At 37.4% G+C, this 19,592-nt stretch overlaps 1 protein-coding gene across 2 annotated transcripts in view; it reads left to right on the forward strand.

The window, feature by feature from the left end:
• SEPTIN2 (septin 2) overlaps positions 1-19,592 on the forward strand; it is a 37,166-nt gene that overhangs the window by 1,600 nt on the left and 15,974 nt on the right. The window contains exons 2-3 of one of the 2 annotated variants that reach the window (XM_037848863.1): positions 6,571-6,600; positions 8,267-8,387. In XM_037848863.1, coding sequence (XP_037704791.1) covers positions 6,592-6,600; positions 8,267-8,387 — 130 coding nt within the window. In that variant the 5' untranslated portion in view covers positions 6,571-6,591. The remainder of the gene's footprint in view (positions 1-6,570; positions 6,601-8,266; positions 8,388-19,592) is intronic. The other variant, XM_037848864.1, reaches the window with a different exon arrangement.

Consider the following 19,592-nt stretch of genomic DNA (forward strand, 5'->3'; position numbering starts at 1 on the left):
TAGTACCTAAAAAGTGTTGTCTATATAGTGCGTAAGAGTGTCCACCAGAGTGACCTCTCGTCTCCTTTTGGAATCTCTCTGTCACTGAAGCTTATTTCATTTCCTTTCACATCCCCCTTTTGGTCAAGAAGATGTTCTCCATCCCAGGACACCAGGTCTACATTCCTCCTTGGGAGTCATATTCCACGTTGCCAGGGGGATTCACTCTCCTGGGTGTCTGATCCCACGTAGCGGGGAGGGCAGTGATTTCACCTTTCAAATTGGCTTAGCTAGAGAGAGAGGGCCACATCTGAGCAACAAAGAGGCATTCTGGAGGAGGCTCTTAGGCACAATTTCAGGCAGGCCTAGCCTCTCCTTTGCAGCGACAGTCTTCTCAAGGGCAAGTCCCGTGGTAGAGGGTTCAGCCCATCAAACCACCAGTCCCCTATGTCTGTGAGCACATCAGCAACCATCGAGGTGGGGAAGCCCAACACCCCTGCATTCTTCACCAGCTCCTCAAGGGGACTCTCTGCAGGTAATTCTTGAATGAGGAAAATCATTGTCATACCTCAAGATTTCTTTCACTGTTCCATGGTAGCCTTGCTTGTAATTCAAGGTTCATTATATTTGTTTTCATTTGCTCCTACTCAGTGCTTGGTTACATGCTGCACCCTAACTCACAGTACATATTGCCATGTTCCTTGCATCCCTACAGCCCTTTGAAGGTGGTTCTGTAATGTACTGTACATTTACTGTGTTGCCTTCCTAAAATCCAAAGAATGTAATTCCAAAACACATCCAGCCCCAGGGATTTTTGGTAAGGGATTATGGGCCTTTGGGGTACAACATTGCAAGGTTATTTTGAGGATGGGGGATAATGGATGTAAGCAAAGAACAAAATGTCAGTGAATGATAGTTCCTGTTGTGGGTGCTCCACTAATATAAATCCTACCAGCAAAATAAGTTAAGCAAAGTATCGCTAAGAATCCAGTTTTATCCATCTGTTCTTTGTCTTCCTCGTTATTTTGTTTTAGGATTTTGTTTCTTGTATGTGCTTTGGGATGAGAGTGTTGTTCTGTGGGAGAAGGAAGCAATGGGTCAATGATAAACAACTTTTAAATGATCATTGGCATCTCAAATGAGCTCAACTTGAAAGAATCAAGTGTTCGTTTTTGCCTAATTGTTGAGGTTTGGGGCATCCAATTGGGGTGCAGCCAAGGACTTAAGTTATTCACAGTGCTTAGCAGTCCTGTGTTACTAGCTGAGGGCTTTCTCACTGCAGACCGGGCACACTCCAGAGGTTCAGATTTCCTCTTTCAGCTTTCATTTTACATTGGTTGGATAATAAGTTAGAAAATCTAGTGGATCCAAATTATATCGCAGAAGAAAACTGAAACTTGGTAAAATTAAAGCAAAGTTAAAATGTCTGTTAAGAATTCCTAGCCTGTTGCAATAATGGTATTCACTGTTTTCCCAAACTTGTGCCTCAAGAGAGGTCTTGAGTGGGAGGAAATTGACAGGAGTGAAAGCCACGCTTCTCTCCCATGGAACACCTCAGCCCTGCTGAACAGGGTAAGAGGTGAGCACACGTGGGCAGGAGGCACAGTGCTCTCTAGGTGCTCATATGGTTTGAATTGGCCCTTGCAGGGTTGTCATGGTGACCATGAGTGGCCAGGGCCCCAGTGTTGAGTGAGGCTGAAAGGATCTTGGGGGCAGGGGCGGGGAGAGGGTTCCATAATCCTGTGTGAGGACTGTGTTAGTCCCAACTAGATACAAATAATGGCTGATAAGCCAAGTGCCACTCACTCTCCTGTCAGGCATTTATTCTTCGACGGGAATATGAAAGTCATTTTATCCAGTTTTTTTTTTTTTTTTTTTTTTTTAATATACCACTAGGGTATGATTCCAGTTGGAATTGGATCAAATTTATATACTAGTTTGGGAAAAATAACCATAATTTTATTCATGTAGATTCTTTCTTTCTAAATTTTTTCATAAGGTTTTCTTTTTAAACTATTGTAAATGACCTTTTCCCCATCTATTCCTTGGTATTTATTGCTAGTATAGAAAGAAACTACTGATTTATTTTCTATCTGTCTTACCCAGCCACCTTACCAAATTCTCTTATTATAGAATTCTTTTTTAACCAAAATATATGTTTTCTGTGTGTTGAATAATATCAACAGAATTTTTTTTCATTTTCTTCTCTGTATTCACTAAACTCAGCAAGGTAGTGTTGAATAGTCATGGTGAAATTGCAACATCTAGATCTTATTTAAATCTTGACTCAAATGAACAACAAAAATAAATAATGACACAGAAATATGAACACTGGATATTTGATATAAGAAGTTATATGTTAAAGAATTGCTGTTACTTTTCTTTAGGCTTGATAATTGTGTCATTTTGAATCCTTATTTTTAGAGATACTTAGTGTAATATTTACTGAAAAAATGTTGTATCTAATATTTGCTTTACAGTAATCCAGAGATAGGAGGTAGAGGTGAAGAAATAGATGAAACAGTATTAGCTTTGAGTTGATAATTGTTGAGAGGATGGGTGGTTCATGGGACTTTTGTTAGTCTACTTTTTTATGCATTAGAAATTTTTCATAAATGTTTTAAAATAAATATGGTGGCTATGGACATCCCTGCCTAATTGTTTATTGTAATTTAAATAGATGTAGCATTCCATTGTAGAGATAGCATTTGCCATTGGTTTTCGAAGATATCCTGAGTTACATTAAAGCTGTTTCCTTCAGTTCATATTAATTACTTATTGTTTACAGTAGGTTTGGTTGCTGAATTTTATTGTATGCCTCTTCAGTATCTATGGTTTTCACCTTTAATTTGTTATGGCTTGTACTGATGCTTTGGTACATTTCTGGGGTCTAATTACTAGTAATATTTTATGTAGAATTTTTGCATTTATATTCACAGTGAGAGTGATCTACAGTTTTTTTTCTTTTGTGGGTACATCTGAGTTTGTTATTGAAGCTACAGTGTCTTAATGAGATAAATTGCAGTGCTTTTCCTTTTTCTTTTAATGGTTTGCAATATTTAAATGAGGGCATTCTTGGTCCCTATTTGTTGGTTGGTTTTCAATCAGCAGTTTAAGTGGTATTATTACGTTTTCCAGTTTTTGACTCAGTTTTAGTAACTTAGAGTGGCTAGGAAATCATCCATTTCTTCCAGATTCTTAAACTTGTGGCCATCTTCTTACATGTGGTATCTCAGGTTTCTGCAGTTAATTATACTTTCTTTGCTCTTTTTCCCCTGATTGGGCTTGTGAGGAATTTGTTTCAGACACCCAGCTTTTGAATTTATTTATCCATTTTTGTTCTCTTAATTTCAGTTTTTCTGTTTAATTCCTTCTTCTTTTCTTTTGCATTATTTTGCACACTTCCTAATAAAATACCAAATTTCTTCTACTTTGTGTTCTTTAATAATATATAAAACTCAAATTCTCATCTGTGTCTGTGAAGCTTTTAGTATGCCTGATAGCCTTTGTTTTTGCCTTCTTTCCATTGCTTTCTAGATAGCTTATGGTTTTCCTTTTGTTACTCTCCTTGATCTAAGGTTATCCAGGTATGGTCCGAATAAATGGGGGTTATTTATTTTTTTCTAGTTTTGAAAGATCATGATCTGAGAACATCACCTGTAAGAGTCTCCTTTCACATTTGTTTAAATTCTGTCTGGTAAATCATAATTTTTAAATTTTTTTCTTTATTTTATTTTATTGACTCAGAGGTTCTCTATAGCTATTAAATCAAGTTTATTGATTGTGTTGCTCAATACTTTTCTCCCCTTGCTCTTGTTTACTGAATCTGTCCAGTTATGAGAGATGCATGTGAAAGTGTCACATTTGAATTTTATTTTTATCAAATTCGCTTCTTAATTTTAATCACTTTTGCCTTATATATTAATCTGCTGAAGTAATTGGTTTACTGTAATTATTTGGATACACGGGATTATGAATGTTATACCTTCTTTATAAATTGTTCCTTTTATCATTACTACATAATGTCTGTTTTGTTTAGTTCTTTTTACCCTAAACCTCGCCTTGACTGACATTGATGTCCATTAATATCTCTTCTACTCTTTGTGTCGCCTGGCATGTCCCTTTTTTTCCTAGCCGTTGTTTTTCCCCACTTTAACTATATTTCTTTATGATTACTTTTCATTTTATTTGTTTCCTCTTGTTCCTTTTTCCATATTTTTGCTGGTCGGATCAAGTTGCTATTTGTCCCATTTTTCCCTCTTCTTATGTTGGAAGTTCCTTTGTAATTTTTTTTAATGGATACTTTCCTTTTCTTTCCTAATCAGACACGTCTTTATATTATTTGCAAACAAGATATCTACTATTTCCTCAGCCAAGATCATCTCTATTCCATCTGACTTGTCCAACTCTCCTTTTGGAAAGTTTCATTTCTTTGCTCTCACACTCTTGCCTCCAACTCTTAGGTTTTTCTGAGGTAATTTAATAGTTTTAGTTCTAGGCTATTAATAGAATTTCCTCCGGATGTCCTTCTCCTCAAGAGACTTTTCTTCACTCCTGTACATTACTTACTCTCCCAGTGGCTCTGGTTTTTGTTCTGCTCAGAAAAGTTTCTTTTATTACTTTCTTTTCCTCCATCTGTCCCTTTTTCTCCTTTTGGTATTGTTAACAACATTGGTTTCCTAGACTTCTCCAAGGCTCTCATCCTTCACCCATGACTTCTCTCTCTGTATTTTTGCTTTGTGCTTTGAAATTTTTGTATTTCCCCTTCCAAGTCGCATTTTAAATCTCGAGATGGCTGTGACCTTTTGATTCAACTACCAGAGTGTTAGCTTGAAAAGCATGGTTTTAGGTTCAAGAAGGAAAAAAAAAAAAACAACTTTTTTGAATACTGTATCTTATCCATAGAAATCTTTTTTTTTTTTTGGTTCAAATTATTGCTCTCCTCCTCCTGCACCTTGTCTATCTGGCTCTTCTTAGGGGCTAGGGAGATGGGAAACGCACACGTGTCTCCATCCATCAGGATTGGGTAATTTGAGTCTAGCTTTACTTTCCTTCTTTTTTTTTTTCTTTTTTAAAATACTTTTTTATTCTGAAATTTAACATATTCGTTACAGTGATAACTTTCAAAGTATGATTTAACAAGTAGTTGGAGAACAAATTTCAAAGAATGTTATGGGTTACAGTTCCATAATTTCAGATCTTGTAGCTATTCTCATATCCTGGCATCTAAAAGAAAATGTCTGTTGCTACCCCTTCCTCTCATTTAATCACTTGCTTGATCTTAAGAGGTGTCTGAGCAATGACTACCCTAACTTGTTCATATTGAAAAGGGGTGTTGACACTATTGGGAAGGGGGCTGCATCTGGTTGTTGTTCTTAAAGAGGCTATTGCCTCTGAGTTTTTGGACTTGTCTGTCATAGGAACACTGGTGTATTTAAGTTTCTGAGAGATAAACTTAGTGAGTGAAACTTTTATAGGATTTCAGATAGGGGCCTAGGTATTTGGGGACTACTTTCGGTAAGGGCGTGGCATGCTGTGGCCAAGTCAATAGTTCTTATTTTGAGCACTATGCTGCACCCAGTAGTCCCTGTTATCACCCTTAGTAATGATCTGTCATAGCAAGAAGCAGTTTGAAAACTGTCTTTTTAAGTATTACCCCTCAAACCTCCCTGCCCCTTGCCCTCAGACACTTGAAAGTGGAGCGTGCAGTGGGCCACCAAGCAAGAGAACCAAGACGATAACTTACATCGTTTATGAGATATAGTTCCATAGATTAAAGATTTGTGAGTCCTGCAGATGTCTTTCCCAGGTCCAACCAAGCCAGACTTCAGAGGCAGATGGAGCCATTTTCATTCCAAAAGGAAGCTTCCAGCCACAGCATTCAGGGGTTCTGGGTTTAGCCTCGAAACAGATGGGGAGACAGGAGGCTTTCTAATAAGTTGCTGAGCTCCAGAGAGAATCAGATTTGGCTGCAGGTGTATCTTCTGATTAGTCCATACAATCCACGTTTCCCAAAACTTCAGGGTTTCTGAAATTTGGATAAAAATTCCACTTATCTCTAAAGCTGTCACACTTCTCAAATACTAGGTCCCATCAGTTTTCTTTCTCTTTTGCACATTTCTCCTTGAGACCCAAACAATATCAGAGCCTAGTTTGTAAGTGGCTCTGGGAATCTCCACAAGAAGGCAGAGGGGTGCGGGGCACCTGCTCACAGAGGATTGTCTCTTCCTTGGAAGTTCCAGGGACAGCAAAGTCCTTGATTCCAGAGGACAGGGAGTGTGTTCTCTCTGCATGTGTCCCACATGCCTGACATATAATAGTACTGAAAAAGTGTCTGAATTTTATTAAAAATGTGGAATGTAAGTAAGTGCATATGTATATATGATTATCAGCTTCTGACTTCTTCTATCTTATCTTTAAAATGAGAGAGTTCATTTCTGAAATATTTACAAATTTCAAATATTTGTAATTGAAAAGCTAGGTGAGACAAACTAGTAATGACTTATGTGTAAGTCTTTTACAGGTCAGTTCATGCTAAATTAAATATATGTGTGTGTGAATCTGTGTATGTGTTTGGTTTTTTTTAAACAGATAGACAAAACTTCCCTGAAAATGTCTAAGGTAAGAGCTTGCACTTCATTATGAATCTACAGTATGAGAAAAAAATTGCTTTGTTTTCAGGCTGTTTACAGTCAAAATTTCCAATGTTTGCCTAATTTATGTGATTCATTGTTTTTAATACAACTGATATATTTGATTCATTAAGACTAGATGAATTCTATTTGTCATCCTTAAAGCTTTGAGTTCCTCTTTTTTCAGGTTTCCATTTTCTGTTCCTAAAGTTGTCAGTAAAACTCTGTTTGACCTCCTTGGATCCCAGCAGACCAATCACATACTTTAAAATTCTGATAATTTATGATGAAATCGAAGGTGCTCTAAGGCTTGATAAATTGGTTTATCCTTAGCATATTAGCCCAGAGCCTTGAGCCCGTGTGTTCTTGAATTATTTGTATACAGTAAGTTCAGATAAGCAGAACTTGTGGCTAAAATTGTAAGATTATCATCATTGTGTGCCTTTTATTTTTTGTGTCTGTGGGTGCTCATTGCTATCAGATGCATAATCATACCAATTTCTAGTTTTTCTTTTTTTAAAATTATTAACTGTTAATTATAGAAATAATGTGGGACCCAGATAAACACAAAAGAAAATTTAAAAATTAGCCATAATTCCACCATCCAGAAATAACCACTGTTCACATTTTGATGGATATTCTTTTCACACCTGTGTATGTGTGTTGAATATACATTTACAAATTGTAATCCTAAAGTAAATACTGTTTTCTCTCTTGCCCTTTTCAGTCAGCACATCAATTGAGATACCATTTTTGTGATTTACAATTTCTTCTCATTTTCATTAAATGTTTGTTAATAGTTGCATAGCATTCTGTTGTGCAAAGGCACTATTTACTCAACCAGTCTCTCATACCCAGCCTGAAGCACTACCAGGTGTTCTTTAATGACAGAATTTTTGTGAAATCTGTTGCGTTAATAATGACTTATGTATTTTATGTTTCCCAATATTTTATCATTAAATATTTCCAAACCTACAGAAAATTTGAGAGTCCCAGTGAATGTCCCTATGCCCACTACCCAGATTTTACAGCTGTGCTGCTTGCTCTGCCCAGGGATACTGATGCTTCGTATGGTCAGCTCCGAGCTCAGTCTTCTCTTGGGTTCTCTGAAGCTTAGATACTGAGCGTCCCCACCCCTAAATTGCCTGCTTATTGAGGCTCTGTTCCATAGAACTACGATTTAGCATAAAAGATGACTTTTTCCTGGATACTTTTCCATAAATGCATCACAGCCGATATTGAAAGTGTTTACTTTTGAAAGCTGTTCTTTAGCTAGGTTTGCTGAATGGAACCACTGTCAGTTGTGACTTTACTTTGTGAACTTGATTGATTTAAACCCATAGGTATTTTTCGAGTCAAAACTTGAAGTGGCACTAAGGAAAATTAAACATGTATCTTCTTCTATATGATGCTAAATTACTAAATGGATATTGATTACCAAGATGCTAAATTTTGGGTTGACTTTTCTCTTCTTTATTAAATATTCTTAGCAGATACCATCACTTTCCCAGTGGAAGTATGACTTGGAAGTGTTGATGTACACGTGATATTTTTGTAATTTTTGAAAACTTATATTGTCAGGTCTAAATGATTACATTTAAAAACAACTAAAAAGGTATTTTTCTATTTCTTTATTTTTTGAAACCTCATTTTAGCAGCAACCAGCGCAGTTTGTGAATCCAGAAACTCCTGGCTATGTTGGATTTGCAAATCTTCCCAATCAAGTGCACCGAAAATCTGTAAAAAAAGGGTTCGAGTTCACACTAATGGTGGTCGGTAAGAAATTAATGTATGGACTCACTTTGTTGACAGAGTCAAATAACTTGGGGATTCGAAAATACATTTGTTATCTGGGAAATTATGATTTTTTTTTATATGTATTGATGTTTTGACTTGTGATAGCCAGCCTCCAAAATGGCCCTCAGTGATCCTTGCCTCCTGACATGTGTGGCCTTTTCACGTCCCTGTCCACATTTAATAGGGTTGACCTGTGCAAACAGTAGGATACCGCAGAAATGAAGGTGTGTGACTTCTGAGGGTCGGTTATCAAAGACATTGCAGTTCCCACCCTGCCTTCTCGTGCATCACTCACTCTGGGGGAAGCCAGCTGCTAGGCTGGGAGGACACTCAAGCAACCTTCCGAAGAGGCCCACGAGGCAAGGGCCTGAGGCCTGCCAGGAGCCATGAGGGCCCCGTCTGCAACATCCTCTGGCCCCAGTCGAGCCTGCTGATGAGCAATCTCGCCTGACACCTTGGCTCTAACCTCATAATAGACTCCGTGCCAGAACCCAAATCCCTGACCCTAAAGATCCAGGAGATAATAAATGTTTATTGCTGTTTTAGGCCTCTAAGTTTGCAATAAGTTGTTATATATTAGTAGATAGCTAATGTACTCATTTAATTAGAAGTGTGTTTATTTAGTTCTCCTAAAAAAATTACTGTTAAAATTTTTGCGGTGCATGTACTTTTAAAAAAGTCTTCTTTTATATTCAGTATATTTTATCATGGACTATGTAGCCTATGTTGTGTTTCAGCACAACTATAGCAGTCTTAACTTGATGAACTGTGAATTATGTTAATCGTTCCACATTTGCGTTCATTTCTAACAACTATGCGAAATTCTCCAAATAAGGATGAAGTAGCCATTGGAGAAGCGTGGTGATGGTCATGTGTGAGTAGAACAAATAGTTTCCTAGGGTAGATAATATAAGAATCTAAAATCAAGGAAACCGTGGGATCCTTGGTCCTCTAGTAATATATGTTGACATGTCATAGGAGCACAATAATTGGATAGTAATAATGGGGCATATTTAAGTTCCTAGTAGAAAATTAAAATCTAATGAAAATCTCTCACACAGTTATTTAATTTTATAAGATTCAGAAGGAGATAATAACTTCTGCTTTTGGCCACGATGGAATAACTCAGGGGTCAACAAACTTTCTGTAAAGGGCCAGATTGTAAATATTTTAGGCTTTGTGAGCTAGACTTTTGTTTGTTTGGTTTGGTTTGGTTTTAAAGCAGTTATATTGAGATAAACTCAAATACCATACAATCCATCTAAAGTGTACAATCTGTGTCTTCTAGCATATTCAGAGTTGTGCATTCATCACCATAATCAATTCTAGAATATTTTCACTGTAACAAGGGTTCACTATATTGTACAGCCCCATATGACTTCCTCTGATTTTCCTTCCAGTGACATACACGATCCTAGACTTTCCCTTTCAAACACAATTGCACCTACATATCATTGCTGTTAATTACACTCTAGTGTGCTACCATCGCCTCCATCCATTTCCAGATGTTTACAATCAGCCTTATTACATATTCTGTACAAATTTAGCATGAGCTCCCCGTTCTCTGCCCTCATTCTATCTTCTGGTGACCTGGGTTTTAGATATTAACCACTATGAGTTTGCTAGTTATATTTAGTTCATATTAGTTAGGTCGTACAATACTTGTTCTTTTGTGTCTGATTTATTTCACTTGACATGATGTCCTTAGGGTCATCCATGTAGTCACATACATCATGACTTCATTTCTTCTTACAGCTGCTTAGTATTCCATCATACGTATATACCACGTTCTGCTTATCCATTCATCGACTATGGACACCTGGGTTTCCATGTTTTGGCAATTGTAAATAATGGTGCTAAGAACTTCAGTGTGCATATGTCTGTTCGCATCCCTGCTTTCAGTTCTTCTGAGTATATTCCTAATAGCAGATTGCCGGATTATATGGCAGTTCTACACTTAGCTTCCTGAGGAACCACCAGGCTGTTTTTCACGGCACCTGCACTATTCTGCATTCCCACCAATAGTGAATAAGTGTTCCTGTTTCTCCACATCCTCTCCAACACTTGCAGTTATCTGTATTTTTAATAGAGGCCAGTCTAGGAGGTGTAAAATGATACCTCATTGTAATTTTGATTTGCAGTTCCCTGATAGCTAGTGATGTTGAACGTCTTTTCATGTGCTTTTCAGCCATTTGTAAATCCCCTTTGGAGAAAAAGTCTATTCATGTCTTTTACCCATTTTTAAATTGGGCTGTTTGTCATTATTGAGTTATAGGATCTCTTTATATATCCTGGATCTTAAACCCTTATTGGATATGTGGTTTCGAAATACTTTCTCCCATTGAATAGGCTGCATTTTTACCCTCTTGACAAAGTGCTTTGAAGCACAAAAGTGTTCAGTTTTGAGGAGGTCTCATTTATTTTTTCTTTTGTTTTTTTTTTGTGTGATTTGGATGTAAGGTGCAAGAAAACACCTCCTACCACAAGAACTTGAAGATGCTTTGCCACATTTTCTTCTAGGAATTTTATGGTTCTCGCTTTTATATTTACGTCTTTGATCCATTTAGAGTTAATTTTTGTATAAGGTGTAAGATGGAGATCCTCTTTCATTCTTTTAGGTATGGATATCCAGTTCTCCCATACCATTTATGTGTTGAAGAGACTGCTTTGTCCCAGTTGAGTGGACCTGGCAGCCTTGTCAAAAATCTACTGACCATAGATGTGAGGGTCTATTTCCGAACTCTCAGTTCAGTTCCTTTGGTCAAAATGTCTATCTTTGTGATGTTTTCAGCTATTTGGGGCAACTAACCCTTCCAAATAAATTTGCTTATTGGCTTTCCCAATTCTGTAAAGTAGGCTGTTGGGATTTTTATTTGGATTGCATTGAATCTGTAAACAATTTGGTAGAAATGACATCTTAGCAATATTTAGTCTTCAAGTTCATGAACGTGGAATGTCCTTCCATTTATTTAGGTCTTCTCTGATTTCTTTTAGGAATCTAATGTAGTTTTCTCAATACAAGTGCTTTACATCCTTAGTTAAGTTTATTCCTAGTTATTTGATTCTTTTAGGTGCTATTGTAGCTGGAATTTTTTTCTTGATTTCCTCCTCGGTTGATTATTAGTGTATAGAAACACTACTCATTTTTGTGTGTTATTCTTGTATGTCTCGTGCCACTTTGCTGAACTCATTAATTAGGTCTAGTAGCTTTGTTGTAGATTTTTCATCATGGGATTATATTATTCACAAATAGTAAAAGTTTTACATTTTCCTTTCTGACTTGGATGCCTTTTATTTCTTTTTCTTTCCTAATTGCCCTAGCTACATTGTCTAGTATAATGTTGAATAACAGTAGTGACAGTGGGCATTCTTGTCTTACTCCTGATCTAAGCAGGAAAGCTTTTAGTCTTTTTGAGTATAATGTTAGTTCTGGGTTTTTCATATGTGCCCTGTATCATGTTCAAGAAGTTTCCTTCTGGTCCTGTCTTTCAAAGTGTTTTTATCAAGTAGGGATGCTAGATTTTGTCAAATATCTTTTCTCCATCAATCAAGATGATTATGTGGTTTTTCTCCTTCAATTGATTTATGTGGTGTATTACATTCATTGATTTTCTTGTGTTGAATCACATTTGCATACCTGGGTTAAAGCCCACTTGATCATGGGGTATAATTCTTTTAATGTGCACATGGATTCGATTTACAAGTGTTTTGTTGAGGAATTTTGCATCAGTATTCATAGAGAGATTACTGTAATTTTCCTTTCTGGAAGCATCTTTATCTGGTTTTGGTATTAGAGTGATATTGGCTTCATAAAATAAGTTAGGTAACATTCCTTCCTGTTCAGTTTTTTTGTAAGAGTTTGTGCAGGATTGGTATTCTTCTTATAATGGTTGTTAAGTTCACCTGTGAAGCTATCAGGTCCTGGGCTTTTCTTTGGTAGGTGGTTTTCGGTGACTATTTCAAACTCCACTTGTGATTGGTTTGTTAAGATCTTCTGTTTCCTCTAGAGTCAGTGTGAGTTGTTTGTGTGTGTGTGCTGGTTTGGATGTATTATGTCCCCCAAAACGCCAAGTTCTGTGATGCAGTCTTATGGAGGCAGAGGTATTAGTGTTGATTAGGTTGTTTCCATGGAGAGGTGACCCACCCAACTTTAGGTGATAACTCTGATAAGATAATTTCTGTGGAAGTGTGCCCCGCCCATTCAACGAAGGCCTTGGTTAGTTTACTAGAGCCCTATATAAGAGATCAGACAGAAGGAGCTCACTGCTTCAGCCAAAAGACATTTTGAAGATGGCTGTTGAAAGTAGACTTCCATGGAAATAATCTAATCAGGAAGTCTCACCTACAGTCTCGCATCTCCATGGAAACAACCTAATCCAAATATCCCAAAAGATTGGATTAAAAGAACATGACTTTTTTGTGGGGAACACAATATATCCAGACCAGCACAGGGTATAATCAGTGGATCACTGCATCATCATATACTTGTGCATTCATCACCACAATCAATTTTTGAACATTTTCATTACTCCAAAAAAAATAAAAATAAAAATGAACACCCAAAACATCCCCTTATCCCTCCCTATTATTTATTTATTTATTGTGTTTATTTTCTTACTCATCTGTCCATACACTGGATATGAAGGGAGTGTCAGTCACAAGGTGTTTGCAATCACACAGTCACATATAGTTATCTGCTGTATAGTTACACAATCATCTTCAAGAATCAAGGCTACTGGGTTATAGTTCAATAGCTTCAGGTGTTTCCTTCTACCTATTTTAATACATTTAAAACTAAAAAGGGATATCTGTATAAGTAAAGGCTTAAGCTTCTCCTTTGCATGAATAGGTTTCATAAGGGCAAGCCCCAAGATCTAGGGCTTTGCCTATTAAATTGGTAGCCCCCAATGCTTGTGATATTATCAGGGATTCCCCAGGTGGGGAAGATTAATATTTCTACATTTTTCCTCAGTCCCTCAAGGGGGCTTTGCAAATACTTTTTTATTTTGTGCCCAAATTACTCTGGGATGTATCAGGGCAAAACACTACCCTGTACAAACCAAGATCTCATTACCTATTCAAGGTTCCTTGTGATTATGGTGTTCAACTAAACTGACCATACAAGTTAAATTGGATAGTGTACTACAGGAAATATAAGTTTTGCACCAAATAAATATGTCTTCCTTTGGTCTCACACAGAAGTTGAAGTTTTAAAATACAGTCAATATCATCCTTTAACTTTTAGTCTGTCTCCCTCATTTTTGAAGGATGGTTGTGCTGGATAGAGAATTCTTGGCTGGCAGTTTTTCTCTGTTAATATCTTGAAAATATACCACTGCCTTCTCACCTCTATCATTCCTGATGAGAAATTGAAGCTTAGTCTTATCAGGCATTCCTTGTATGTATTCAATCACTTTTCTTTGCTGCTTTGAGAATTCTCTATCTTTGGCATTTGACATTCTGATAGTGTGTGTCTTCTAGTAAGTCTATTTGGATTTATTTAGTTTGGAGTAGGTTACACTTCTTGAACCTGGATATCAGTGCTTTTCATGAGAGTTGGGAAGTTCTTGGCCATTATTTCCTGTTTTCTAGTCTGCCCTCTTTCCATTCTCTTCTCCTTCTGGGACACCCATGCCACAAATTGTTTGTGTACTTTGTGTTAATTCCCAGAGACACTCCTCAATTTTTCCCATTCTTTTCTCTATCTGTTCTTTTGTCTGTTCAAATTTGGATGCTCTTTCTATCTTGCAGATCCTTTCTTCTGTCTGTCCAAATCTTCTGTTGTATGCCTCTACTCTCTTTTTAATTCCATCTGTTGTGCCTTTCATTCCCATGAGATCTGTTATTTTTCTTTGCATGCTTTCACATTCTTTATGTTCACTCTTTATCTCTTGGGCCATCCCCTTGAATTGATTTATATTTGTTTGAGCATTTTTTATTAGTTCCAGATTCTGTTTCTCCTCCAACTTTTTTATTTATTCTTTTGACTGGGCCATATCTTCCTGTTTCTTAATATATTTATGGCTTGTTATTTTTTGCTTATGTCTGGGCATCGGATTATCTTATTGTGTTTACTCTGAAGGTCAGATTTTCTCTGTTGTCAAAGCTTTTGTTGTTGATGGGGTTTCTGTTGATGCCCTTCCTCAGCACTTGGTTCATCAGTATTACCCAACCGGGCTTGACCAGGGCCCTGGGAAGAAAGGACACACCAGTTCCCCAGGGCTCCAGGAGAAGGGTTAGGTAAGGAGGCCAAAAGCCTTCAATTCTGCTCCCCAAGGATGTGCTTTCCTCGCCTGCTAGCAGATGGCGCTCTTCAGCAACCTGTTCCTCTCAGTCAGACAATGGCATAGCTGAGCCAGGCGGTGTAGGTTGAAATTCTTCAGCCAGAAGCTGGCACAGTGCTGGGTCACGTCCCGCCCTGTTCTTGGAGAGTGGATCTCTCCTGCCCACCCACAAGAGACTGGAGGACCAGCACTGGGGGTTGCTCGCAGGATCTCAGCGCAGCGTCATCGTCTCTTCATCCCACACTTTCTTTGGTGCTGTAGAACACCCGCCCTGGTCACCAGAACGCCAGCCCCATTGTTGCGGACATTTTCTGCCTGACCCTTGGTTGTTTTCCTGAGAGAGAAGTGAGCCCATCCTCTCCCTAAGCAGCCATCTCATATCTTCCTGTCAGCCTTACATTTTTGACATAGCTATTCAACTCTGCTTTTGTAGTGGGCAAGCAGACTAGACAATTTGTAAGTGCATGGCATGGCAGTGCTCAATTAAAATCTTTTTTAGAAAAATTGCTAGAGGACTGGATATGTCCATGGACCATAATTTGCCGATCCCTCAAATAACTGTTACCACAGTAACCCTCCTACCATGATCCATTAGAAAACTGGACAAATGAAACAATCTCTTTCACACGTTGGTCTATAGCCAATGCAGGACTTTGATCCTTGACCAAAGGAAACCAAATTGCATAAGCCATAAAGTCACTCCATCTTTCTGCTTTTTACCTGCCCCTGCCCCAGGGAGAGGTAAATTAAGGAGAGCACAACTGTCTCACAGAGCTGCAAGGACAGATCGATGTTGACGGAAGCTCAGGTACCTGGGAATGGTGGGGCACAGACCCCAAAGAAAGAAGTCTAGAAATCTGCATGGGGAGCCCTTCGAAAGCTTGCCTGAATACTGAACTCCATATGGGTGTGGTAAGATTCTGCAAGGCTGGGCAAAACATAACCACAAGGAAACCATATGCTGAACTGAGACTTAATGGGCTGGAAAGCTTGCATAGGGTTAGGAGACCTTTAAGTTCCAAACAGCTACGGAGGGGACATCCAACTGACACCTAGGTCATTCAGTAGAAACTCCAGAAGGTCCTTGCCCTAGGGGTAAGCTGAACCAGACAAAAAGCCATCTTAGAACTTCCCTAAAAAAGCATATAAACAAGCCTTGAAAGGATCAGGCTGATTTACAAATGAATTACCTGCCAGGATAAAACCAAACCCAGCCCTCACTAACATAAGATATAAAAATCCAGACATTCACAGTGTCTTAAATCTAGTACCCAATGAATTGTTGGTTATGCAAAGGAGCAGAAAGATGTGGCACAAAACCAGGAGAAAAATCAGGTTACAGACAGACTGGAAAATGACAAACATGAAAGAGTTGGCAGACAAGAATTTGAAAATGCTCTTTTAAGTATGCTCCTATACTTAAAGGAAACCGTGAATATAATGAGATAAATGGATGATAAAAAAAAGAATCGAATGAAACATCTAGACATTAAAAATATATATCTATAATGAAATGTTTTTGGATGGGCCTAAAAGCAAAGTATACACTATAGAAAAAATGATTAATGAAGTTGAAGACAGGGTAATACGAAGTATCCAAACTAAAATAAATAAAGGGAAAATCAGAAGAGGATTTTTAACACAGCTGCTGTGGTTCTGTGGACTATTGTGAGCAGTCTAATATACCTATAATTGGAGACATAGAGTAGAAAGGAGAGCAAAAATAATTGATGAAAATTGTCCAAATTTGATAGAAACTATGCACAGATCCAAGAATCTCAATGCACACTAAGCGGAATGAATATAAAGAAAACCCCACACCAAGGTGTATCATAATCACATTTCTTAAAATCACTGGAAAAGAAAACTCTTAAAGGTAGCCAGAGGGAAAAACACATTCCATGTAGAGGATCAAAGGTAAGAATGACCACTGACTTCTCAAGAACAATTGAACTTCGGATAGAATGACATTTTTAAAGTGTTGAAATTAAAAAAAAAAAACATCAGCCTACAATTCTGTATTCATCAGAAATATCCTTTTAAATGAAAGTGAGAAAAAATGAAAATGAAGTAAGAAATTTTCAGACGAATATGTTGAGAGAATTTCTCGCCATCAGATTGCATTTCAGGGAAGATTAAATGAAGCTCTTCAGGCTGAAAAAGTGTTCCTGGAGGAAACTTGGTCTATATTAGGAATGGAGTTTTGGAAATGTAAACAAGTTTTTTGCTTTTTGATTTCTTTAAAAGATAATTGTTTAAAACAAAAGCACCAATGCATTGTGGGTCTTACATAGAAATAAAATAGATGATAAGGGTAACACAAAGGACAGGAGGAGAGTAATGGAAGTATACTGGAAGTTACATTATGAAGTGATTGAAATGTTATGTAAATGAAGACTGGTGAATTAATAAAGCATGTTGTAAACTCAAAAGCAACCATAAAAAATAAAACTAAGTTTGGCTAAAAGCCAATAGAGTCTATAAAATAAAATATGAAAAAAGTACTCATTCCAAAAGAAAGCAGGAAAAGAAAAAGGAGTACATGAAGCAAATAGAAATAAAGATAGCAAAACAGTCATATCAAGAAACACATTTTATGTAAATAGACTAAATATATTAAATAAAAGGCAGAGATTACCAGACTGCATAATGAAGCAAGAATCAACCATATATTGTCTACAAGAAAAACACTTTAAGTATAAAACATAGATGGGTTAAAAATATAAAAACAAGTTATTACACAAACCCTAATCATACGAAAGTGACTGTATTAATATCAAAGTAGACTTCAGGTCTACTACATGAATGTTACCAGAAATAAGTACATGTAATAATGAGAAAGGGATCTGTTCAAGAGAACAATCTTAAATATGTATGCACCTAATAACAGAGCTTCAAAATATGTGATGTAAAATATGACAGGAGAAAGAGATAAGTTTACAGTAATAGGAGGTTTAATACTCCTTTCTTAGTAATTTATAAGACCAGGTAGGCAGAAAATCAGTAAGCTTATAGAATATTTTAGTACTACCATCACACAGAATCCCAGTTGACAGATACAGAGTACTGTACTGAACAACTGCAGAATATGCATTTTTTTTAAAAACACATGGAACATTCACCAAGGTAATCACTATGATGAGCCATTAAAAAGTATCAATAAATAGAAAATATGAAGTATACAGTGTTAACTTAGGTACATTAAAAAATACTTTAATCTGAAGGAAAATGAAAAGATAGCCTATCAAAATTTGTGAATGCAACTACAGCAGTGCCTAGAGGGAAATCTATACTGTTCTAGATGCTAAAAGTTGCTGTTATGCAAAATACCAGAAATGGATTGGCTTTCATAAAGGGGATTTATTACATTATAAATTTACAGTTCTAAGGTCATAAAAGTGTCCATACTCAGGCATCAGCAAGAGGATACTTTCACTGAAGAAAGGCCAACGGCGTCCAGAACACCTCTCTCAGCTGGGAAGGCATGTGGCTGCCATCTGCTGGTCCTTTGCTCCTGGGTTCTGGTTTCAAAATAGCTTTCTCCAAAATGTCTCTGGGCTTCTGTCTGTCTTAGCTTCTCTTAGCTCTCTGCTTGATTCTCCTGGGCTGTTTCTTTCTAAGTGTCTGGGAGTTACAAATTAATATCAGATACAAATTATTAATATCAGGAAAGAAAAACAGGTTGTCGCTATGGTTCCTGCAATCATTACACAAATAATAGTCTGACAACTTTGTGCCCATAAAATAAACAATTTCGATGAAATGGACAAATTTCCAGGAAGACACAAAGAAGAAATAGAAAATCTAAGTAGTCATATGTCAAGGAAATAGAATCAATAATTTCAAGCCCCCCCCCCCCCACACACAGTCAAACATTAGACAGAGGTGGCTTCACTGTTAAATTCTATCAGACATTTAAGGTAGAAATAATATAAATCTTATGTGGACTCCTGTGCCAGTTTGAATGTATTATGTCCCCCCAGACACTATTATCTTTGATGTAATCTCGTGTGGGCAGAGGTATCAGTTTAGATTGTAATTGAGTGTTTCCATGGAGATGTGCCCTACCCAACTGTGGGTGATGACTGATTGGATAATTTCCATGGAGGTGTTGGCCTGCCCATTCAGGAAGGGTCTGAATTAAATTACTGGAGCACTATATAAGATCAGACAGAAGGAGCAAGCTGTTGCAGCCAAGAGGGACCTTGGAAGAAAGCACAGGAGCTGCAGATGAGACAGTTGGAAGACGGCGGTTGAAAGCAGACTCTTGCTTCAGAGAAGCTGAGAGGGGACAAATATCCCAAGTGGAACTAAGAGTGACAATTTTGAGGAACTGCAGCCTGAAGAGGAATGTCCTGGGAGAAAGCCATTTTGAAAGCAGAACTTTGGAACAGACGCCAGCCACATATGTGCCTCCCCAGCTAATGGAGATTTTCTGGACACCATTGGCCATCCTCCAGTGAAGGTACCCGATTGCTGATTTGTTACCTTGGACACTTTATGGCCTTAAGACTGTAAACTGTGTAACCAAATAAACCCCCTTTTATAAAAGCCAATCCATCTCTGGTGTTTTGCATTCCAGCAGCATTAGCAAACTAGAACAACTCCCTCAAAAAATAAATGAGAAGGAAACATCTCTCATTTTATTAGGACAGCATAACCCTATTAGAAATGACAAGACCAGAGACATGTTCATAAAATTTTAGCAAGTCTAGCATAGTCTAGAATTTGCACAAAGACGTAATAAATCAGATCTGCTGTAACACAATATATATGTATTTCCAAAAAAGTTTTCATGCTCTGTCTGATTAAGGATATATACTAAAAACCTGTGGTCAGCTGAAAGACAGAACGCTTTTCCTCTTAAGGAAGGAAACGAGGCAAGAATATCTGCTTTCTT

This window comes from Choloepus didactylus, chromosome 9, assembly GCF_015220235.1.
Source record: "Choloepus didactylus isolate mChoDid1 chromosome 9, mChoDid1.pri, whole genome shotgun sequence".
NCBI classification, from domain to species: Eukaryota; Metazoa; Chordata; class Mammalia; order Pilosa; family Megalonychidae; genus Choloepus; species Choloepus didactylus.